Raw genomic sequence first — 19,042 nt, 5'->3', positions numbered from 1 at the left:
TGCTCCCCAATGGGAGCTCAAGGACTGGCTTGAAACAGCTGATGGGCTGTGGTTTGCCCACTTCAGTTTATCACCTGAAATGTGTGTAACTGTGTTGGGGTGGCAGGTTCCACCCTCTTTTGTTAGAGCCCCTCCTCAGCCAGCTTTTGGATGGTTTGGAGCATGTTGCCCCCCCCTTTTCTCTCTGCTTTCACCATCAGTATTTTCTTTCCCATCTTACTTTTTTTACACAATTCCTGATTTTAAGGCACATAGATCCATTATGAGTTTATTTTTGCTCTGTAGTTTCCTTACTCCTTAAACTTATTAGCATGCAGTCTGTGTCTACATTCGGGATTTCCAAAAGTTTTCCCACTATTATGGGCTCACCTTTGCTAATGCCACAGTAGGCTGGCCACCATGACTGTCAGCATTAGACATGGTAGTAAAAAATATCAGAGGGGCAGCTGAGAGCAGCACTAGCTTGTCAGCGCTTTGGGGGAAGTGAGTGTCTTATTGTTCTGTTTGTACAGCACCTAGCGCAATGGAGTCCTAGTCCATGACTGGGGTGCTAAGCGCTACAGCAATACAGATGCTTTGTAGTAACAATAACCGCACCAACGACAACAACAATGGAAGGTGAAGCTGTGTCAAGCCAGACAAGGCCAAACTGCCCCATCAATCTTCCTCTGGCAGCCACCTGCTATTTCCCTGCCCCAGCCCCGCACTCGTTACCCCGCCCCCACCGAAGCCCCCTTGCACAGCAGGGGAGGAGAGGGCAAGCCCTCAGCTCAGCTCAGCGCGCATGCGCGCGGAGGCCTAAGGGACGCGCTGGGGCCGCGCAGGCGCGCTCCCGCGGGCCGCGCTGAGAGCGAGGCCGAGCCGGGCCGAGGCGGTGGCTGCGGAGGAGACGGCAGCAGAAAATGGCGGACAGGTTCTCGCGCTTCAACGAGGACAGGGACTTCCAGGTAGCGCCCGGCCCAGACCCCCGCGGCCCCTCCCCGGCCCGCACCGGTCCCGCCCGCGGGGCCTGCCCTGGTCCCTCCCGCCCGGGGGCGTGTTTGGGGCGGAAGGGGGCGATCGCGGGGGGGTTTCAGCCTGTTCCTGGCGGGGTCCCGGGCTCTGCGCCTTTCTGCCCCCCCCGAGCCCAGCGTGTGTGGGGGGGTCCCGGGCTCTGCGCCCTTCTGCCCCCCCCGAGCCCAGCGTGTGTGGGGGGGTCCCGGGCTCTGCGCCCTTCTGCCCCCCCCGAGCCCAGCGTGTGTGGGGGGGTCCCGGGCTCTGCGCCCTTCTGCCCCCCCCCGAGCCCAGCGTGTGTGGGGGGGTCCCGGGCTCTGCGCCCTTCTGCCCCCCCCCCCCGAGCCCAGCGTGTGTGGGGGGGTCCCGGGCTCTGCGCCCTTCTGCCCCCCCCCCCCGAGCCCAGCGTGTGTGGGGGGGTCCCGGGCTCTGCGCCCTTCTGCCCCCCCCCCGAGCCCAGCGTGTGTGGGGGGGTCCCGGGCTCTGCGCCCTTCTGCCCCCCCCCGAGCCCAGCGTGTGTGGGGGGGTCCCGGGCTCTGCGCCCTTCTGCCCCCCCCCGAGCCCAGCGTGTGTGTGGGGGGGTCCCGGGCTCTGCGCCCTTCTGCCCCCCCCCCGAGCCCAGCGTGTGTGTGGGGGGGTCCCGGGCTCTGCGCCCTTCTGCCCCCCCCCGAGCCCAGCGTGTGTGTGGGGGGGTCCCGGGCTCTGCGCCCTTCTGCCCCCCCCGAGCCCAGCGTGTGTGTGGGGGGGTCCCGGGCTCTGCGCCCTTCTGCCCCCCCCCGAGCCCAGCGTGTGTGTGGGGGGGTCCCGGGCTCTGCGCCCTTCTGCCCCCCCCCCCGAGCCCAGCGTGTGTGGGGGGGTCCCGGGCTCTGCGCCCTTCTGCCCCCCCCCCCCCGAGCCCAGCGTGTGTGGGGGGGTCCCGGGCTCTGCGCCCTTCTGCCCCCCCCCCCCGAGCCCAGCGTGTGTGGGGGGGTCCCGGGCTCTGCGCCCTTCTGCCCCCCCCCCCCGAGCCCAGCGTGTGTGGGGGGGTCCCGGGCTCTGCGCCCTTCTGCCCCCCCCCCGAGCCCAGCGTGTGTGGGGGGGTCCCGGGCTCTGCGCCCTTCTGCCCCCCCCCCCCGAGCCCAGCGTGTGTGGGGGGGTCCCGGGCTCTGCGCCCTTCTGCCCCCCCCCCGAGCCCAGCGTGTGTGGGGGGGTCCCGGGCTCTGCGCCCTTCTGCCCCCCCCCCGAGCCCAGCGTGTGTGGGGGGGTCCCGGGCTCTGCGCCCTTCTCCCCCCCCCCGAGCCCAGCGTGTGTGTGGGGGGGTCCCGGGCTCTGCGCCCTTCTGCCCCCCCCCCGAGCCCAGCGTGTGTGTGGGGGGGTCCCGGGCTCTGCGCCCTTCTGCCCCCCCCCGAGCCCAGCGTGTGTGGGGGGGGTCCCGGGCTCTGCGCCCTTCTGCCCCCCCCCCGAGCCCAGCGTGTGTGGGGGGGTCCCGGGCCTGCGCCCTTCTGCCCCCCCCCCGAGCCCAGCGTGTGTGGGGGGGTCCCGGGCCTGCGCCCTTCTGCCCCCCCCCCGAGCCCAGCGTGTGTGGGGGGGTCCCGGGCCTGCGCCCTTCTGCCCCCCCCCGAGCCCAGCGTGTGTGGGGGGGTCCCGGGCCTGCGCCCTTCTGCCCCCCCCCCCCGAGCCCAGCGTGTGTGGAGGGGTCCCGGGCCTGCGCCCTTCTGCCCCCCCCGAGCCCAGCGTGTGTGGGGGGGTCCCGGGCCTGCGCCCTTCTGCCCCCCTCCCCCGAGCCCAGCGTGTGTGGGGGGGTCCCGGGCCTGCGCCCTTCTGCCCCCCTCCCCCGAGCCCAGCGTGTGTGGGGGGGTCCCGGGCCTGCGCCCTTCTGCCCCCCTCCCCCGAGCCCAGCGTGTGTGGGGGGGTCCCGGGCCTGCGCCCTTCTGCCCCCCTCCCCCGAGCCCAGCGTGTGTGGGGGGGTCCCGGGCTCTGCGCCCTTCTGCCCCCCCCGAGCCCAGCGTGTGTGGGGGGGTCCCGGGCTCTGCGCCCTTCTGCCCCCCCCGAGCCCAGCGTGTGTGGGGGGGTCCCGGGCTCTGCGCCCTTCTGCCCCCCCCGAGCCCAGCGTGTGTGGGGGGGTCCCGGGCTCTGCGCCCTTCTGCCCCCCCCGAGCCCAGCGTGTGTGGGGGGGTCCCGGGCTCTGCGCCCTTCTGCCCCCCCCCGAGCCCAGCGTGTGTGGGGGGGTCCCGGGCTCTGCGCCTTTCTGCCCCCCCCCCGAGCCCAGCGTGTGTGGGGGGGTCCCGGGCTCTGCGCCTTTCTGCCCCCCCAAGCCCAGTGTGTGTGGGGGGGGTCCCCGCCTCTGCGCCCTTCTGCCCCCCTCTCCGAGCCCAACGTGGGAGGGTCCCCGCCTCTGCGCCCTTCTGCTGCCCGCAGCTCAACGTGAGAGGGCCCTGCTGGCCTCTGCGTCTTGTCCCCCGAGCACCCTCTGCGCTCTTCTGTGTCCCCCCCAGCACCTCTGGGGGTTGGGGGCTTTTTAGTTACTGCAATTCCTCCTCCTCTGGAGCCCAGCGGATCTCCTCCTTTTCCCCAGAGAATCTAATGGGGCAGTGGCATGCACTGTCCTCTTTCCCCTTCTCCCCACAGAGAACCCAGTGGGGGGGGGGGGTTTGCTAGTCTCTGCACCCTTCTTTCAAGCTGCCCCAGGGCTGGGGGGGTCCACACTTCTCCCTTGCTTCCTCAAACTCATAATGGAGTTCACTAGTCTGTACACTCTTCCCCGGCTCATTCTGGACCCTTTAGTATGTATGGGTATCACTGGCCTCTGCTCCACCCCGCCTCCCCACCATCCCTTCCCTCTCAGGCCATGATATTGGAGGATTGGAATCATTGTCCACTGCAGTGGCTTGGGAGCTCCCGTGTCATCTTTCCAAATCCTGGTTTTCAGTCCTAAGAAACGTTGCACCTGTCCAGCCAGTGATTCTCCCAGGATGTAGTCTGTGCCTGCAGCAGGGGCACTAGCTGCCTGGAGAGAGTCAGTGTTGATGTGAGGTAGAGAGGGGGTTAGAAGTGATGCTTCAGAAATGTGTTACCTAATCTAGTTCTTTAATTATTTACTTGATCCTTTGTTTGGCTTTTTAGTATTTATATTGGTTTAAATGTTTGCTGCTGGAGTGCCATGGCACTGAGATACTTTATTAATAACATTTTAATGAATTCTATACATAATCTGAGGGCAGACATTGACATTTCCAGAGGGAAGCTATCACTGGGTATGCTTGTCTGTTGATTGAAGTTTCTGGAATAGGGGTAAATAATTTAGTTGTTTTTTTCTTGGAAATGTTAAGCATTCATGTACAGAACACTGTATATTAGCTAGATATCATTCTGAAATGAGGCTTAGAAATCTGTCACGCTTGCTCTTTCAAATATCTTACTGTTGAGCAATGTCACTGTGGAAAATATTGAATAATAAAGCTAAATAGTTTGCCTGTTCCCTGCGTAAAATGAAACCTCTGAATCTCAAAGAAACTACTGCATTACTGCTGCATATCCTGGCAACAGTAATTTGGGTCAGGGGATGAATACTGGCACTGAATTTTTTTCATCAAACTGCAGGTCCTTTTTTTTGAGGAGTATGAAAATAGCTGTGTTCAGGCAACCAGATTAAGAGGGATTTGGGATCTTTAGGTAATGGGCAGTAAATGGAAAATGCAGTTTAGCATGGGTAACTGTTAAATAAGTCTGACAATGGTAGAGAAAAAGAGAGTATACACAGAAACATTTATGCAGTATACTGAACATGAAAACAATGATTGAAAATCCTTGCACTTATGAGCCTTTGGTAAAAATGATACTGGGATTTATTAACAGAATTCAGCTCAAAATAAAATTACTGTGCTTTGTGCCCTAATGTAAAATATGGTCTTTCACTTTTGAATTCTCTTTCACTGGGTGTGGTGGAGAGTTTTTTGTGAAGAACGTGTAACCTGGGATTATTATAATTTTTAACAGTATACTTAAAGGCGAAAGAGGGGTAAGCTGCCTCTCATCCTAGAGAATGGCAAGGTGACCTAATGAAAGAGCTCAAATTATAAATGGGTTTAATAAAGTGGAACAAGTCTTCAGAAATTTAACTTTGCAGGTGGAAGGAAGTTAAACTAGGAGTGGGTACAATTTAAATATTAGGAAATTAAAATTATTGAGGAATTAAGATAGAATTCTTTAATATAGCAAACACATACTGAAACAGTTTAAAGGTTGGTAAACATTTTTGTGAAGAGAAGACCTAAACATTGACAGTGAAGTTATTCAGAAATTCACTCATCTTAGTTTCTCCTTCAAAAACAACAGATTAGTATGTGCTTAAACTGGCTTTCTTCTTTGATGATTTGATGCTGTTATTCATGATGAATGCTACAACAGATCAGGATTTCTAATGAGAGGCTGTTCAGTTTCCTGACTGGGTTACCTAACATTCTCATCTGCTTCTCAACTTGTTTCCTGCTTTCTTACAGAATGGTATTTACACTTCTATTTGGGGAAAGCAAAAAGAAATCTTCGCTGTTTCTCCAGCTGTCTTCAGCATGTGCTAAGGTCCCTAACCTATGGGGAAGAGCATTCTTTATTCTTGTATAAAAATTAATTGATACATTCATTCCATAAAATTAACATTTGCTGCCATGTGTTAAACTGACTTTTAAATACAGTTTGAAAGTAAATGAATATATATTTTAAAAAGAAATTGGTATTATTGTTTTGCAGGAAATGACAATTGGTATTCCCTAGCGGATGCAGAATGAAAGATTCTGGTTTATAATAAAACATAATAATTATTCAAGGTGAATGTCAGTTAGAGACCATATATTAACTTATGAGGTCATCTTTACATTGATTGAAGGCTCTTGAAATGATGTTTTGCACTTATATAATACTGCCTTTCACCCAAGCAACCTCTTTATAAACAACAAATCCAAACCCACACAAATCTAGTTAATGCATTATTAAGATAACGCATGTAAAAACAACCAGGAAATACAACAGTAATTCAGTCATACTATGTATACTGTGTATATAATTGTATGTTTTACTAGGTTAACATGTTTTATGTATGTGTTTAGGAATAATAAGAATGGAAAATAAAATGTGCAAACCTAGTTGACTTGACTTTGCTGTTGGATTGTCAGCTCTTGCATTTTCTGACTTTTTGTGAATTTTAACGGTGTGCTTTAAATGTTTCATTAACATAGGTTTTTTCATAATTTCCTTGTTTTCTTAATTTAAAAATACTTAATATTTAAACAATCTAATTAGACTTTCAAGTTTCTTTCTGGGGGTGATGGTTGGGGTGAATTTCAACCTTTTGTTGGAGGCAGATCTCTCTTTATCTTTTGAAAACCATGTAGATCATGAAAAGTATTGCAGAATTCAGCCAAAAAATTGTTCAGACCCTAAAATCATGGGTTCCACAACCTTTTCTGTGCTTGCAGTTTTCTTGCTTTCCTGTTAAGGGAGGATTTTTGACATCAGTGAGACAGCTTCCTTCATGAAAATTGTCTTAGCAAGTCCTGTTACTGCTTCATTCCTCAGTTCTGGTCATGCTGGGGAAATGTGTAGTAATGTCAAAAAGGAGGCAGATCTCTGTTAACCATCTGCTAAAATCAGCTCATCATGCTCAGCAATCATTATTCAGTCACAATTTTATTTTCCTATAAAACTAAGAAAAGACAGTAGTCCTTAGTGAGGATTACAGCCTTGCCAAGTTTCTAGCTCCAGTCACTTTTACTGCAGCCCTGCTTAAAAAATAAAGGTAGGTTAGTGTTGTTGTTACAGTGTGGTAGAACTACTTTTCCTAGCCTCTCCCAAAAATTGCAAATTGATGGAGGAATTTTCTCTTAATGCCTTTAAACTTTCCCTTGAAGGTGGTGGGTATCAGTCGACTGGAAAGAGACGTAGCATAGAATAATTCGGCCCCTTAGTTGGAGGTTACAGAAAACTGAGATTATGGAAGTGGACGGCTATAAAAGAAAATTATATTCGTGGGGGAAAATGAGGTGAAGTGTCTTGACCAAGGTCACACTGAATTGGTGGTAGAGTGGGGAATATTGCCCAGGAATCCTGATTCCTAGTAGTTTGTTCTAATCACATCCCTCCTCAAGAATGTTTCATATGAAGATCTTTAGTCTTGTTTATCGTTTCTCAGTTGCACTCATCTTTAGTGTTCAAGATAACTGCATCATAAGAGAGCACAGTTCTACATTTTTTTTTCATGAATTCTAATTAGGGTCATTCCAGGTATAAGATTGAGGTGGAGTAAACTCAGTAGGAAAGGAAGCAGTTTAATATTTTGAACCTTTTAATTGCAAAATATACTGTGCAAAGTTACCTTGTAGTTGAGTATATGTAAAAACACGCAGTGGTCTGCACTTCCCTAATTTTTGATAAGCAATATTCATTAATGACCTTAGAATCAAAAAGAGAATAACTTCCTTCCCTGATTACTGTAGTGTGGTAGCTAACTTAACTTGTTCTAAATATTCTCTTCAGAAGCCTATCTACAGTGGTTCCAATGGCCATTTAAAAAGTCTTTCACAGAGGTATGCAGCAGATTAGTTTCAGGATCTAGGCATCTCTGTAGTGTACAAGTGGGTCTTAGTTAAAAATCTGCAGTTTATTTTGTTGAGTTAGAAAGCAGATACCTGGATTTTTGCTGGGTGCCTTTGTGTGTGGGTTGCTCGCCAGCCAATTTAATGTTAAACAAATATTTGGGGCCGAATTCTCTGCTAATGTTAGCAGGTGCAACACCATAGCCATCAATAGAGTTTATCAGCTAATACACCGCTACCTCGATATAATGCCACCTGATATAACATGAATATGGATGTAATGCAGTAAAGCAGTGCTCTGGGGAGGTGGGGCTGCACGCTCCGGTGGATCAAAGCAAGTTCAATATAACACATTTTCACCTATAACGCGGTAAGATTTTTTGGCTCCCAAGGACAGTGTTATATTGAGGTAGAGGTGTACTAGCTGTCAGTTTGGCCACTTGTCGTTACTACTCCTGTGGTCCATAGTTGAGTTTGATAAAGGCAAGAGCTCGTTCCAAAGATCAGACAATCTAAAATAGGCATCGAACAGCATGGGATGATAAAAGCGAGAGAGGGGTCATGGAGGAGGCCCTGAGGCTTGGCTGTGAGCAGCTTATTTGGGATCTTGGTGATAGTCTCAAAGTGGAGCAAGCGGAAAAGCCACATTGCACAAGATACTGAAAAGAGTTGCTAGAGGAAGTGGAGGCAGTGGGAATATGTAAGAGGGGATAGGTCAAGGGAACACTTAATGAGTTGGAAGAGAACAAGAGGGATACTCTAGAATTAGAGGAGGCCAAAGGAAGATGCATCTGACGGAATGGGTATTCACCCATGAAAGCTCATGCTCCAAAACATCTGTTAGTCTATAAGGTGCCACAGGACTCTTTGCTGCTTTTACAGATCCAGACTAACACGGCTACCCCTCTGATAAAGGAAGATGAGTGTGTGAAAAGGAGCAGTATAGGAAAATTGTCGGTAAATGTTTTATTTTTTTCTTGGAAAGAAATTGGAGGGACTCTCCAGTTGGCATGGAAGTGGAGCATTAGATCGACAATAGAGCAGGGGTTCTCAAACTGAGGGTTGGGACCCCTTGGGAGTGTCACGAGCTGTCAACTCCACCTCAACCCCACTTTGCCTCCAGCATTTATAATGGTGTTAAATACATTAAAAAGTGTTTTTAATTTATAAGGGGTGGGGGTCACACTCGAAGGCTTGCTATGTGAAAGGGTTAACCAGTAAAAAAAAAGTTTGAGAACGACTGCAATAGAGGGTTGGAGTCAATGAAGGAAGGGTAGGTAGCCGTTCACTTGACTTATTAGCATTTTACAGTTGACAAAGGAACAAATGTAGAGGAAATCTGCATGGTCTTTAGGACTTCTTTGTAGATGCTCTGCAGAGGAAATGGATTAAAGAGGAGGGTTGGAATTGGGGATTGTTAGATGCACAGAGTGAAGGAGGAGCAAAATTGTTGACTTGAGGGTGGAAAACAGCTAAATGTTGGAGGGAGGTCAGTTCAAGAAGGACTGTGCTGAGAGCAGGAGAGTAATAGAAGATATTAATAGACTGGACGTTGTGGAAGGATAGCGTACTGGGGTGTGTGGGGAAGCAGGGTTGCTGAGAGAGATTGGTGCCAACTCAGAAATTGATAGATCAGAGGGACTATGGCGCTGGATAAAGATGCGGTTGAGTGACTGAAGTGATGGCTGCAGGAGTGGGCTGAGAGCTGATTGACATGGAAGCAGAAGTTTCCTGGAGGGAGGAAAAGAAGGGGGGCAGCTGGTGTCAGGAAGAAAGAGCCAAGCATCAGTTGGAGGAATGATTGTGGAATGAGAGGGGAGAGGGAGGCATTGAGAGCTGCAGGAAAATAGGGCCTGAAATGGCTCCTGCATCCTACAGGGCAGGGGAGTGAGAAGAGTAGGTGGGGAAGCTATCAAGGGGACTGACGGAATGGAAAATGTAGATTATAAATTTTAATGGCTTTATTGGAAATAGGGCAGAAATTCCAGAGAGAGCAGGAAATAGGTTGGGGTGGGGAGGAGGATGACAGCATAGGCACAGTCTGGGATTCAGACTAAGAATGGAGCCAGTGAGGTGAGTGTGTTAACAGAGAGGAATCTCAGAGGTTTATCTACGTAATGTAACATAAATAATTCCAAGATGGCTATATATTCATTAAAAAAACGAGGAGTCTGGTGGCCCCTTAAAGACTTAACAGATTTATTTGGGCATAAGCTTTTGTGGGTAAAAAACCCCCACTTCTTCAGATGCATGGAGTGAAAATTACAGATACAGGCATAGATACACTGACACAAGTGGAGAACCAGTGTTGGCAAGGGGAATTGAGTCAGGGTGGATGTGGTCCACTCCCAATAATTGATGAGGAGGTGTCAATACCAAAACAGGGAAAATTTCTTTTGTAGTGAACCAGCCACTCCCAGTCCCTTTTCAAGCCCAAATTAATGGCGTTAAGTTTGCAAATGAATTGTAGCTCTGCGGTTTCTCTTTGAAGTCTGTTTTTGAAGATTTTTTTGTTGAAGGATGGCTACTTTTAAATCTTATTGAATGTCCAGGGAAATTGGACGTTTTGGGCTATACAAGTAGTATAAGTAATCTAAGCCTGTTGTTCAGAAACAGAGAGAGGGAGTCAGAGGAGCAAGAGGGTTTAGTGGGAGGTAGGGGAACCAGTCCGCTGAGAAGCCCAGCATGCAGTGCCTCCACCTGTGCATGTTGGGAAGGTTGTGCTGCGGGCTTCCTAAAGATTGCTGCCCAAGGACCCTTTGGGTGGAGGAAGAAGCATCTTTTTGTATGTCTTGGCTAGTAAATATCTAAATAACTCAGGATAATGCCTCAACAGCTTTTTTTTCTTTCCTCTTCCCAGACTTTTCTTCCTTTTCCCCTTTAACCTCTCTTCTCCCCTTCACTTACCCTCACTTAGGCATTGTCTGTCTGAGAAAGTTGCAGTGGTTTAACTAAAGATGTAATTTTAAACCAGTGTATACACCTTTGCAGACCTTCTGTTTCAGTTTGAGTGATGGTTTTGCTTAAACTGATTCCTAATCAATTTAAGCTAAACTAAAATAACCTTTTTTTTTAAAGTAAAATAAGTTTCCGGACAGGCTCTTGCATCAGTTTCAATAAATAGTTTTAAAATCTTATTCTTAGTTAAACCACTGCAACTTTTCTATGTAGATAAGCCCTAAGTCATGCAGACATCCCCCTTTCTTAGCCCACGTCCAGACTAACCTGCGGCATCGGCGGGTTAAAATCGATTGCTCGGGGATCGATGTATCGCGTCTAGTCTGGACGCGATGTATCGATCCCCGAGCGCGCTTACATCGATTCCGGAACTCCATCAACCCGAACGGAGTTCCGGAATCGACACGGAGAGCCGCGGACATCGATGCCGCGCCGTCTGGACTGGTGAGTACCTCGATTTTAGAAATTCGACTTCAGCTACGTTATTCACGTAGCTGAAGTTGCGTATCTAAAATCGATTTTAATACCCTAGTCTGGACGTGGCCTTAGTCTCTCACTCAGATATTCCTGTCCCTGGGAGCTGCCAGGCTTCGGAATCATCTACTGCATTCTCCCCACTCTTGAGTAGAGACTATGTATTAAAAAAATTGATGAGGCAGTTTAACATAGGAGTGTCTCCACTAATCCCTGTTTTGACCAGACCAATGCTGCCCCTTCTCAGTAGCTGTTGCTAGCTGTGTTGAAGAGCTAAAGACCAGCTTGCATTCCAGGGTGGTTTGCTTTCATTCAAAAAGCAGGAAACCTTGATTTAAATAATTGGTTTTAGTCTTAGAGAGACAAGATGGGTGAAGTAATATCTTGTATCGGATCAACTTCTGTTGATGGGAAAGACAAGCTTTTGAGCCGAACAGAGCTGCTCCTCAGGTCTGGAAAAAGTACTCCCAGTGTCACAGCAAAATGCAAGGTGAAACAGAGTGTCTCTCACCAACAGAAGTTGGTCAAATGAAAAATGTTACGTCACCCACCTTGTCTCTCTAATATCCTGGGACCAGCACAGCTACAAATACACTGCGTACAATTTTAATCTTGTATCGCACTTATACTTTTTTAGTAATTTTCCTAAAGAAAAGTGAATTCTCATTGTTTGGAAACATTAAAACATGTTGATTTGCAAATATATGTAGACTTTACACTAAATTTGGTACATTTTGCAAACCGGGAAGATGCACTAATTCTATATGCGCTTATATAAGCCATTGTATAGCTTAATGTATGTACGTTTATTCAGATTCTTCATTTATACAGTTAGAAAATGGTAAATGCATGTTTTACTAGATTAATTTTGTACAGTAACTCCTCACTTAACATTGTAGTTATGTTCCTGAAAAATGTGACTTTAAGTGAAACGATGTTAAGCAAATCCAATTTCCCCATAAGAATTAATGTAAATAGGGGGGTTAGGTTCCAGGGCAGCTTCCCCTACTCTGCAAGCACCAGAGGTGAGGGGGTTTAACCTTCAGCCTGCCCACTCCACTCCTTCCCCCCAAGCCCCCACCCTTGACTCGCCTCTTCTCCCCACCTCCTCCCCCTTTACTTTGCTTGCTGCATCCTGGCTCCTCCCCCCTCACTCCCATCCCTTCTAAATGCCGCAAACCAGCTGATTGCTGAGTAGGGGAGGGAGGGGGGAGGTGTGCCGAGTCCTCGTTCCTTCCCCCTCCCTTCTGCCTGCGGCAATCAGCTGGCTTGCCATGTTCGTGAGGCAGGGGAGGGAGGGGGAGCCTGCCTGCCAAGTCCTTACTCCTCCTGCCTCCAAAATGCTGCAAGCCAGCTGATTGCCGCCAGCAGGAGGGATTGGAGGTGCACAGAGTCCTCCTCCCCCCTCCCTCCTGCTTACAAAACTTCTGGTTGTTTTGTAATTTCAACAGTGTCATCTTAAATAGGTAATTACAAGGTGCTCCTAAAGAAAAACGGCATTTTAAATCCATACTGAATCATAAGTAATTAGATCGCTTTTGTTGTATTAAAATTCTCTCGCATTTTAAGCATTCTCAAAATATAATTATGGTACATTATCAAAACTCAAAGGCTTGCTGCAGCTTTGACAAAAAAAACTGACTGCATACATTTTCAAAATTTTTTGTCTACAGGTATGCATTGTCAATCCTTGTACTCTACTTATTGACAACAGAAACAAAGCAATGTATTGTAATAATAAATGCCCGAGGTGGCATAAGAAAACTAGCTGTTACCTTCTGCATTTTTTTTTCCTGTTAGAAAAGTACAAGTTAAACCATCTGGTACGTTCACATGATTTCAGGAGACTAATGGAAAGAGAGATGTCCAATATTATGTGAGGCTTTAACAAAATATTTCCATGTCCCAATGGAATCTTTGCAGAGCTGCCTTTGTATTATGTTTTTCTGTATCCACTAGAAGTTACTTGACTTCTAAAAATACTGAGAGTAGTTCTAATGCAGGCAATGGATGGAATACATTTGCCTTCATAGATTGAGTTTAATTTTTGCTTTTAAAGAGTAATATCTGTTACTCTGACTAGATAATGAGTGTTCTAGAAAACCTACTGTATATACTTGTTCGGAAGCTGAATTTTTTAGTAAAAAAAGGAAGCACCAGAGAAGGGGGTTGGCTTATGATCGGGGATAGAGAGGGAGAGGGAGCAAGGAGAGGCAGCAGAGCCAAAAGGGAAGAGACGAGGCCAAGTCTCTCTGCTTCTGGCCCTGCTGCTCTCCCTCAGCCTTAGAAGCAGCTGCAGCTCCGGGGCTGGCAGGCTGCAGCTCTGCTGCTCGGCCCCGCCCCCCCAGAGCACGCTGCGGCCGCGATGCCCGGCCCAGTCCGCTGGAACATGCTGCGACCGTGCCACCTGGTCTGGCCTGCTGGAGTAGGCTGTGGCCACACTGCCCAGCCTGCCGGAGGAGCTCCAGTCAGGCCAGAGAGATCCTCCCCAGATAAGGTGGGAAGGGATGAGATGGGGAGAGTAGGGGAGTCCCAGGCTGGGGTGGGGTCATATGGGGGGTGGTCACAGGGGTTACTCCCCTGACTCCCAGCTTCCCCTCCCCCCCAAAAAAAATTTCCCCACCAGTTGCTGTCTGGGCCTGTCAGGGTAAGCCGCTGGCGCGGGAACACTTTGTTTACTTAAGTTTACCTCCGTGCCTGCGGACGCTCGAGGTAAGCAAACCATCCTGGCCCACCAGCGGCTTATCCTCACAACCCCGGAGCCAAAGTTTGCTGACCCCTGAATTATAGGTTCAGCTTATGAACGGGTTATAAAAATTTTCCGTTTTTACTTATCCATCTTGGGGGGATCGGCTTATAAACGAGCTGGCTTATGATCAAGTATATATGGTACTTCTAAACTTTGTTTTCATTGTGAATTATTTCACACGCCTCTAGACATGACATTTTTATAACACTGACACCACTTCTTACATCAGTTAGGTATTGGAGGTCTCCTGTCTGCCTGTTGACTCATCATGATCATACTTGGCTTGTGGGAGCTGCATAAAGCTCTGTTAGTCTTGAATTTGCAGGCAGTCATTTTAAACAGCTGCCTTGCACTAAACAAGTAATATGGCTGTGATGAAATTGTAAAACCAGTAGTTTTTGGTTCTGCTGTGTCTGTCATAAAGAGCTAGCTAACTATGATTCACTAGTTTGTCATCTTCCTTATGTATAAATCATTCCAAAAACCTCTTTGAAGAGGGCTTCACATATAATAGAGCTCATATATTCACTGTGGGCATCTCCAACTTTGTTTTCCATTATAAGCCCGTTTTCCATTGCTTATATCCTTACCACTCTTTAAGCAGGAATTTTCCATACTTGCTGTCTGCCTTAGAGCTCTCTGACTATTTAAAAAAAGGTTTCACCCCCTTGTAACTCTGCTTTCCTTGATACAGATCCTATTTCTTCCCTAGGATCAGAAGAGTTACCTGTGTATCATGCATCAAAAGTATATACAGTTGCTCTGAGGTCCCTAAGGAAGTGAGAGGTAGACCAGTTGAAAATCTCTGGGTAATGATAAAAAAGGGAGGTGACCACCAAATCAGGAAAAGGAGGGGGATGAGGCAGAAATAACCATAAGAGAAGATATGGTAGTAATGGGGGACTTTACCTACCTATATCATCAGTTAGAAAAGTCATAGGGCAAAAAGACAAAATTTGCAGTAAGTTCTTGGTATGCATTGGGGATAACTTTTTGTTTCAGAAAGTGGAGGTGGTAACCAGGGTACCACCGTTTTAGACTTGATTCTGACCAAGAGGGAAGAATTGGTTGTGAATTCTGAAGGTGGAAGGTAATTTGGGTGAAAGAGATCATGCATTGATGATTTTATGATTTCTAAGGAAAGGAAGGAGTGAGAGCAGCATAGTAAGAACAGTGGACTTCTAAACAGCAAAATCAGAGAACTGATAGGTAAGGTCCCATTGGCAGAGCATCAAAGGGGAAAAAGGAGTGCAGAGAGATTGCAGTTATGCCTTTAATACCGTTTACTTGAGAAACTGCCAACTATCCTGATGCAAAGAAAAGATAAGAATAGTGAGAGGCAATTATGGTTCCTCAGGAGCTTTGTAATGACCTGAAATTAAAAAAGGAATCCTATGAGAAGTGGACAAGGACAAATAGCTAAGGAGGAAGTCAAGAGTAGCACAAGCATGTAGGGAAAAAATTAGAAAGGCTGAGGCATCAAATGAGTTACACCAGAAAGGGACATAAAAGGCAGTAAGAAGATGTTTTTTAAAAACATTAGGAACCCAAAGAAAGGACAAAAGAAAATGTCGGTCTTCTACTATGCTGAGGGGAAGAGAGGGGAGCTAATTGATGACATCAAGAAGGCTGAGGTGCTTAATGCCTGTTTTGCTTCAGTCTTCACTGAAAAGGTTAAAGGTGACCACATACTCAACAGTTAATGATAACGGGGGAAAGAACGCAAGCCAAAATAGGTAAAGAACAGGTTAAAGATTATTGAGGTAAATCATATGTATTCAGGACAGTGGGACCTGACGAAATTCATCCTAGGTTACTCAAGAACTAACTGAAGCAATCCTGGAACTGTAAGCAATTACTGTATATACTCGTTCATTAGCCCGTTCATTTATAAGCCAACCCCCCACAAGATGGATAAGTAAAAATAGCAAAAACTGTATGACCCTTTCATAAGCTGACCCTATATTTCAGGGGTTTGAAAACTTTGGCTCCCAGCCTGCCAGGGTAAGCCACTGGGGGGGTTGGGATGTTTTGTTTACCTGGAGCGTCTGCAGGCATGGAGCCCCTCAGCTCCCTGTGGCCGCAGTTTGCTGTTCCCAGCCAGCACATCCCTCGGCCCATGCCATTTCCCACAGCCTCCATTGGCCTGGAGCAACAAACCACGGCCAATGGGAGCCACGATCGGCTGAACCAAACCAGCCCAGCCCGCTAGGGTGCTTGCCCTGTGAGCCGTGTGCCCTGCCATAGAATTTAAAATCATCAAATTTTGTTGTAGACCTGTTTATAAGCTGACCCTCACTCTTTGATGCGTCAATTTTTTACCAAAAATATTCGGCTTATGAACAAGTATATACAGTAGTTGCAAAGTTACCAACAATGAATTAGAATCAACATCTCTTTGAGAAAGTAACTATAAATTACTAAAATAGATTGTTTAAAAATCAAGGTTTCCTCCTTGCTGATTTAAGTGATGTTTGAAATTGGTGATTTAAATCCATTCACCTTGGTGCCTAGTCCCATGAAAGTCAATAGGACTTGTGCTAAAACTGAGGGCTTGTCTACATCAGAAAGTTGCAGCGCTGGTGAGGGAGTTACAGCGCTGCAACTTAGGAGGTGTACACATCTGCAGGGCACCACCAGCGCTGCAACTCCCTGTTTGCAGCGCTGGCCGTACTCCCGTTTTGTCTCGGGTGTAGAGGATCCAGCGCTGGTGATCCAGCGCTGGTAATCAAGTATAGACACCAACGCTTTTCTTGACCTCCGTGGAATAAGCAGGTATCCCAGCATACCTGAGGAAGCCTCTGGTAATCAAGCTGGTCTCCTTCCCCGTCTTGCTCTCGCGTTCCCCAAACCCCGAGCAAGCAGGTCTCCTTCCCTGCGGTTTGCTCTCGCGTTCCCCGAACCCCGAGCAAGCAGGTCTCCTTCCCTGAGGTTTGCTGGGTGGTTCGGGGAACGCGAGAGCAAACCGCGGCAAAGCTGGTCTCCTTTCCCGGTTTGCTCTCGCGTTCCCCGAACCCCCGAGCAAGCAGGTCTCCTTCCCTGAGGTTTGCTGGGTGGTTCGGGGAACGCGAGAGCAAACCGCGGCGAAGCTGGTCTCCTTTCCCGGTTTGCTCTCGCGTTCCCCGAACCCCCGAACAAGCAGGTCTCCTTCCCTGCGGTTTGCAGGGTGGTTCGGGGAACGCGAGAGCAAACCGCGGCGAAGCTGGTCTCCTTTCCCGGTTTGCTCTCTCGTTCCCCGAACCCCCGAGCAAGCAGGTCTCCTTCCCTGCGGTTTGCAGGGGGGTTGGGGGAACGCGAGAGCAAACCGCGGCGAAGCTGGTCTCCTTTCCCGGTTTGCTCTCGCGTTCCCCGAACCCCCCTTGAAGCCGCCCAACAGCGCTGCAGTGTGGCCACATCTAACACCACTTGCAGCGCTGGTTGCTGTAAGTGTGGCCACTCTGCAGCGCTGGCCCTATACAGCTGTACTAATACAGCTGTAACAACCAGCGCTGCAAAATTTTAGATGTAGACATGGCCTGAGTGTGTGCCGTAATACCATGTTGAACCAAGACCTAAAGCAGTAATGGATGTGAAGGAGATTCCTACACTGAGCCATTCATTTTAGGTGACAAATCTGAGGAACAGTCCCAGATTGAGGTGTCAGTAGAGAAGGTTTTGGAACAAATTGATGAATTAAGCAATAAGTCACCAGGACAGATGGTGTCACCCAAGAGTCCTGAAGGAATTCATATGAAATTGCAGAGCTACTAACTGTGGTATGTAACCTGTCGCTTAAATCAACCTTTATACCAGTTTAATGGAGGGTAGCTAATGTAATACCTGTTTTTTAAAAAGGCTACAGAGGCAATCCTGGCAATTTGCAGGCCAGTAAGTCTATCAGTACCATGCAAATTGGTTGAAATGACAGTAAAGAACAGAAATAGCAGATGCTTGAATGATGTGAGGACACTTAAATGATGTGATGAACCCTCAAAGAGGAAGAGGACACGCTGAGGAAGAGTCAGAACGGAAATCATGCCTCACCAATCTATTAGAATTCTTTGAGAGAGTCAAATATGAATAAGAGGGGACCAGTGTACTTGGACTTTCAGAAAGCCTTTGACAAGATTGCACACCAAAGGCTCTTTGGTGTGCAATCTTGTCAAAGCATTCAGTCATTGGAGATCCTGTCATGCATCAGTAACTGCTTAAAATATAGGAAACAAAGGATAGGAATAAATGGTCAGTTTTCACAATGAAGAGAGGCCGATAGCGTAGTCCCTCAAGGATCCGTACTGGGACCTGTGCTGTTCAATATAGTTATAAATGATCTGAAAAAGGGAGTAAACAGCATGGTGGCAAAGTTTGCAGACAACAAAAAATTACTCAAGATAGTTAAGTCCAAAAATGACAGATGAAGTTCAGTGTTGATAAATGCAAAGTGATGTACGTTGGAAAACACAATCCCAACTACACAAAAAAAAACCCTTGGGTTTTAACTGCCATATTTGGGGTTGGGAAAGAATTTTCCCCCAGGATAGATTGGCAGAGACCCTGGGAGTTTTTCACTTTCTTCTGCAGCATGGGCACAGGTCACTTGCAAGTTTAAACTAAAGTGAATGGTGGGTTCTCTGTAACTTGGACATCTTTAAATCATGATTTGAGGACTTCAGTAACTCAGCCAGAGGTTAGGGGCATTATGCAGGAGATGGTGGGTGAGGTTCTATGCCCCCAATGTGCAGGAGATCCCTTCTGGTCTTAAAGTCTGTGTTTATGAAAATGCCAGACAGGAGAAGGGATAAGAAAGAGTTGGATGGTAGGACATTTCATCAGATGGGTTCTGGAATATTTTACTCTAGGTGTGGAATCCTAGAGCCATTGTAGTTGGCGCGAATTTTGCCATTGCTTTAATGGGACCACAATGTCACTCTAGATTTTCAGATTAATGATCTTTATAATAAGAGGAAGTTTGGGATTAGGACTTGGTTGCTATGAGTGGAATAACATTTTTATATGCAGCCTTTATTTTGTGACTTAGAGCTCATTTAAAGTAAAGCTTTAATCAGTGGTAATTAATTGGCACTATGAAATAGGAAGAGCTTCCTTTATGACACAGCTTGAGTCCACAAAAGATATGGAAAGAATTCAGATAAAATGTGGTCAATTTAATGTTTCCTTTTTCCAGGTTGCAATAAATGTCAATTATTCTGCACATGTGTGTAAATTGTTTATGGTATAATTAAGTGTGTACTTCCATTAAAGATTTAATGTTACAATATTTGATGTCTGTGACTGATTCTAGACACAATAAAAACAGAAGTAT

The 19,042-nt window shown here is 47.9% G+C and overlaps 1 protein-coding gene across 2 annotated transcripts in view; it reads left to right on the top strand.

Annotated features, from left to right (window-relative positions):
* The first annotated feature begins 839 nt into the window (after positions 1-839).
* Positions 840-19,042, top strand: part of GPATCH8 (G-patch domain containing 8) — an 88,914-nt gene continuing 70,711 nt past the window's right edge. For both annotated transcript variants that reach the window (XM_050934883.1, XM_050934882.1), the window contains exon 1: positions 840-947. In XM_050934883.1, coding sequence (XP_050790840.1) covers positions 903-947 — 45 coding nt within the window. In that variant the 5' untranslated portion in view covers positions 840-902. The remainder of the gene's footprint in view (positions 948-19,042) is intronic.

This window comes from Gopherus flavomarginatus, chromosome 25 (assembly GCF_025201925.1).
Source record: "Gopherus flavomarginatus isolate rGopFla2 chromosome 25, rGopFla2.mat.asm, whole genome shotgun sequence".
NCBI lineage: Eukaryota > Metazoa > Chordata > Testudines > Testudinidae > Gopherus > Gopherus flavomarginatus.
Note: the sequence above shows the minus strand (reverse complement) of the source record. Positions and strands in the feature narration are given on the sequence as shown.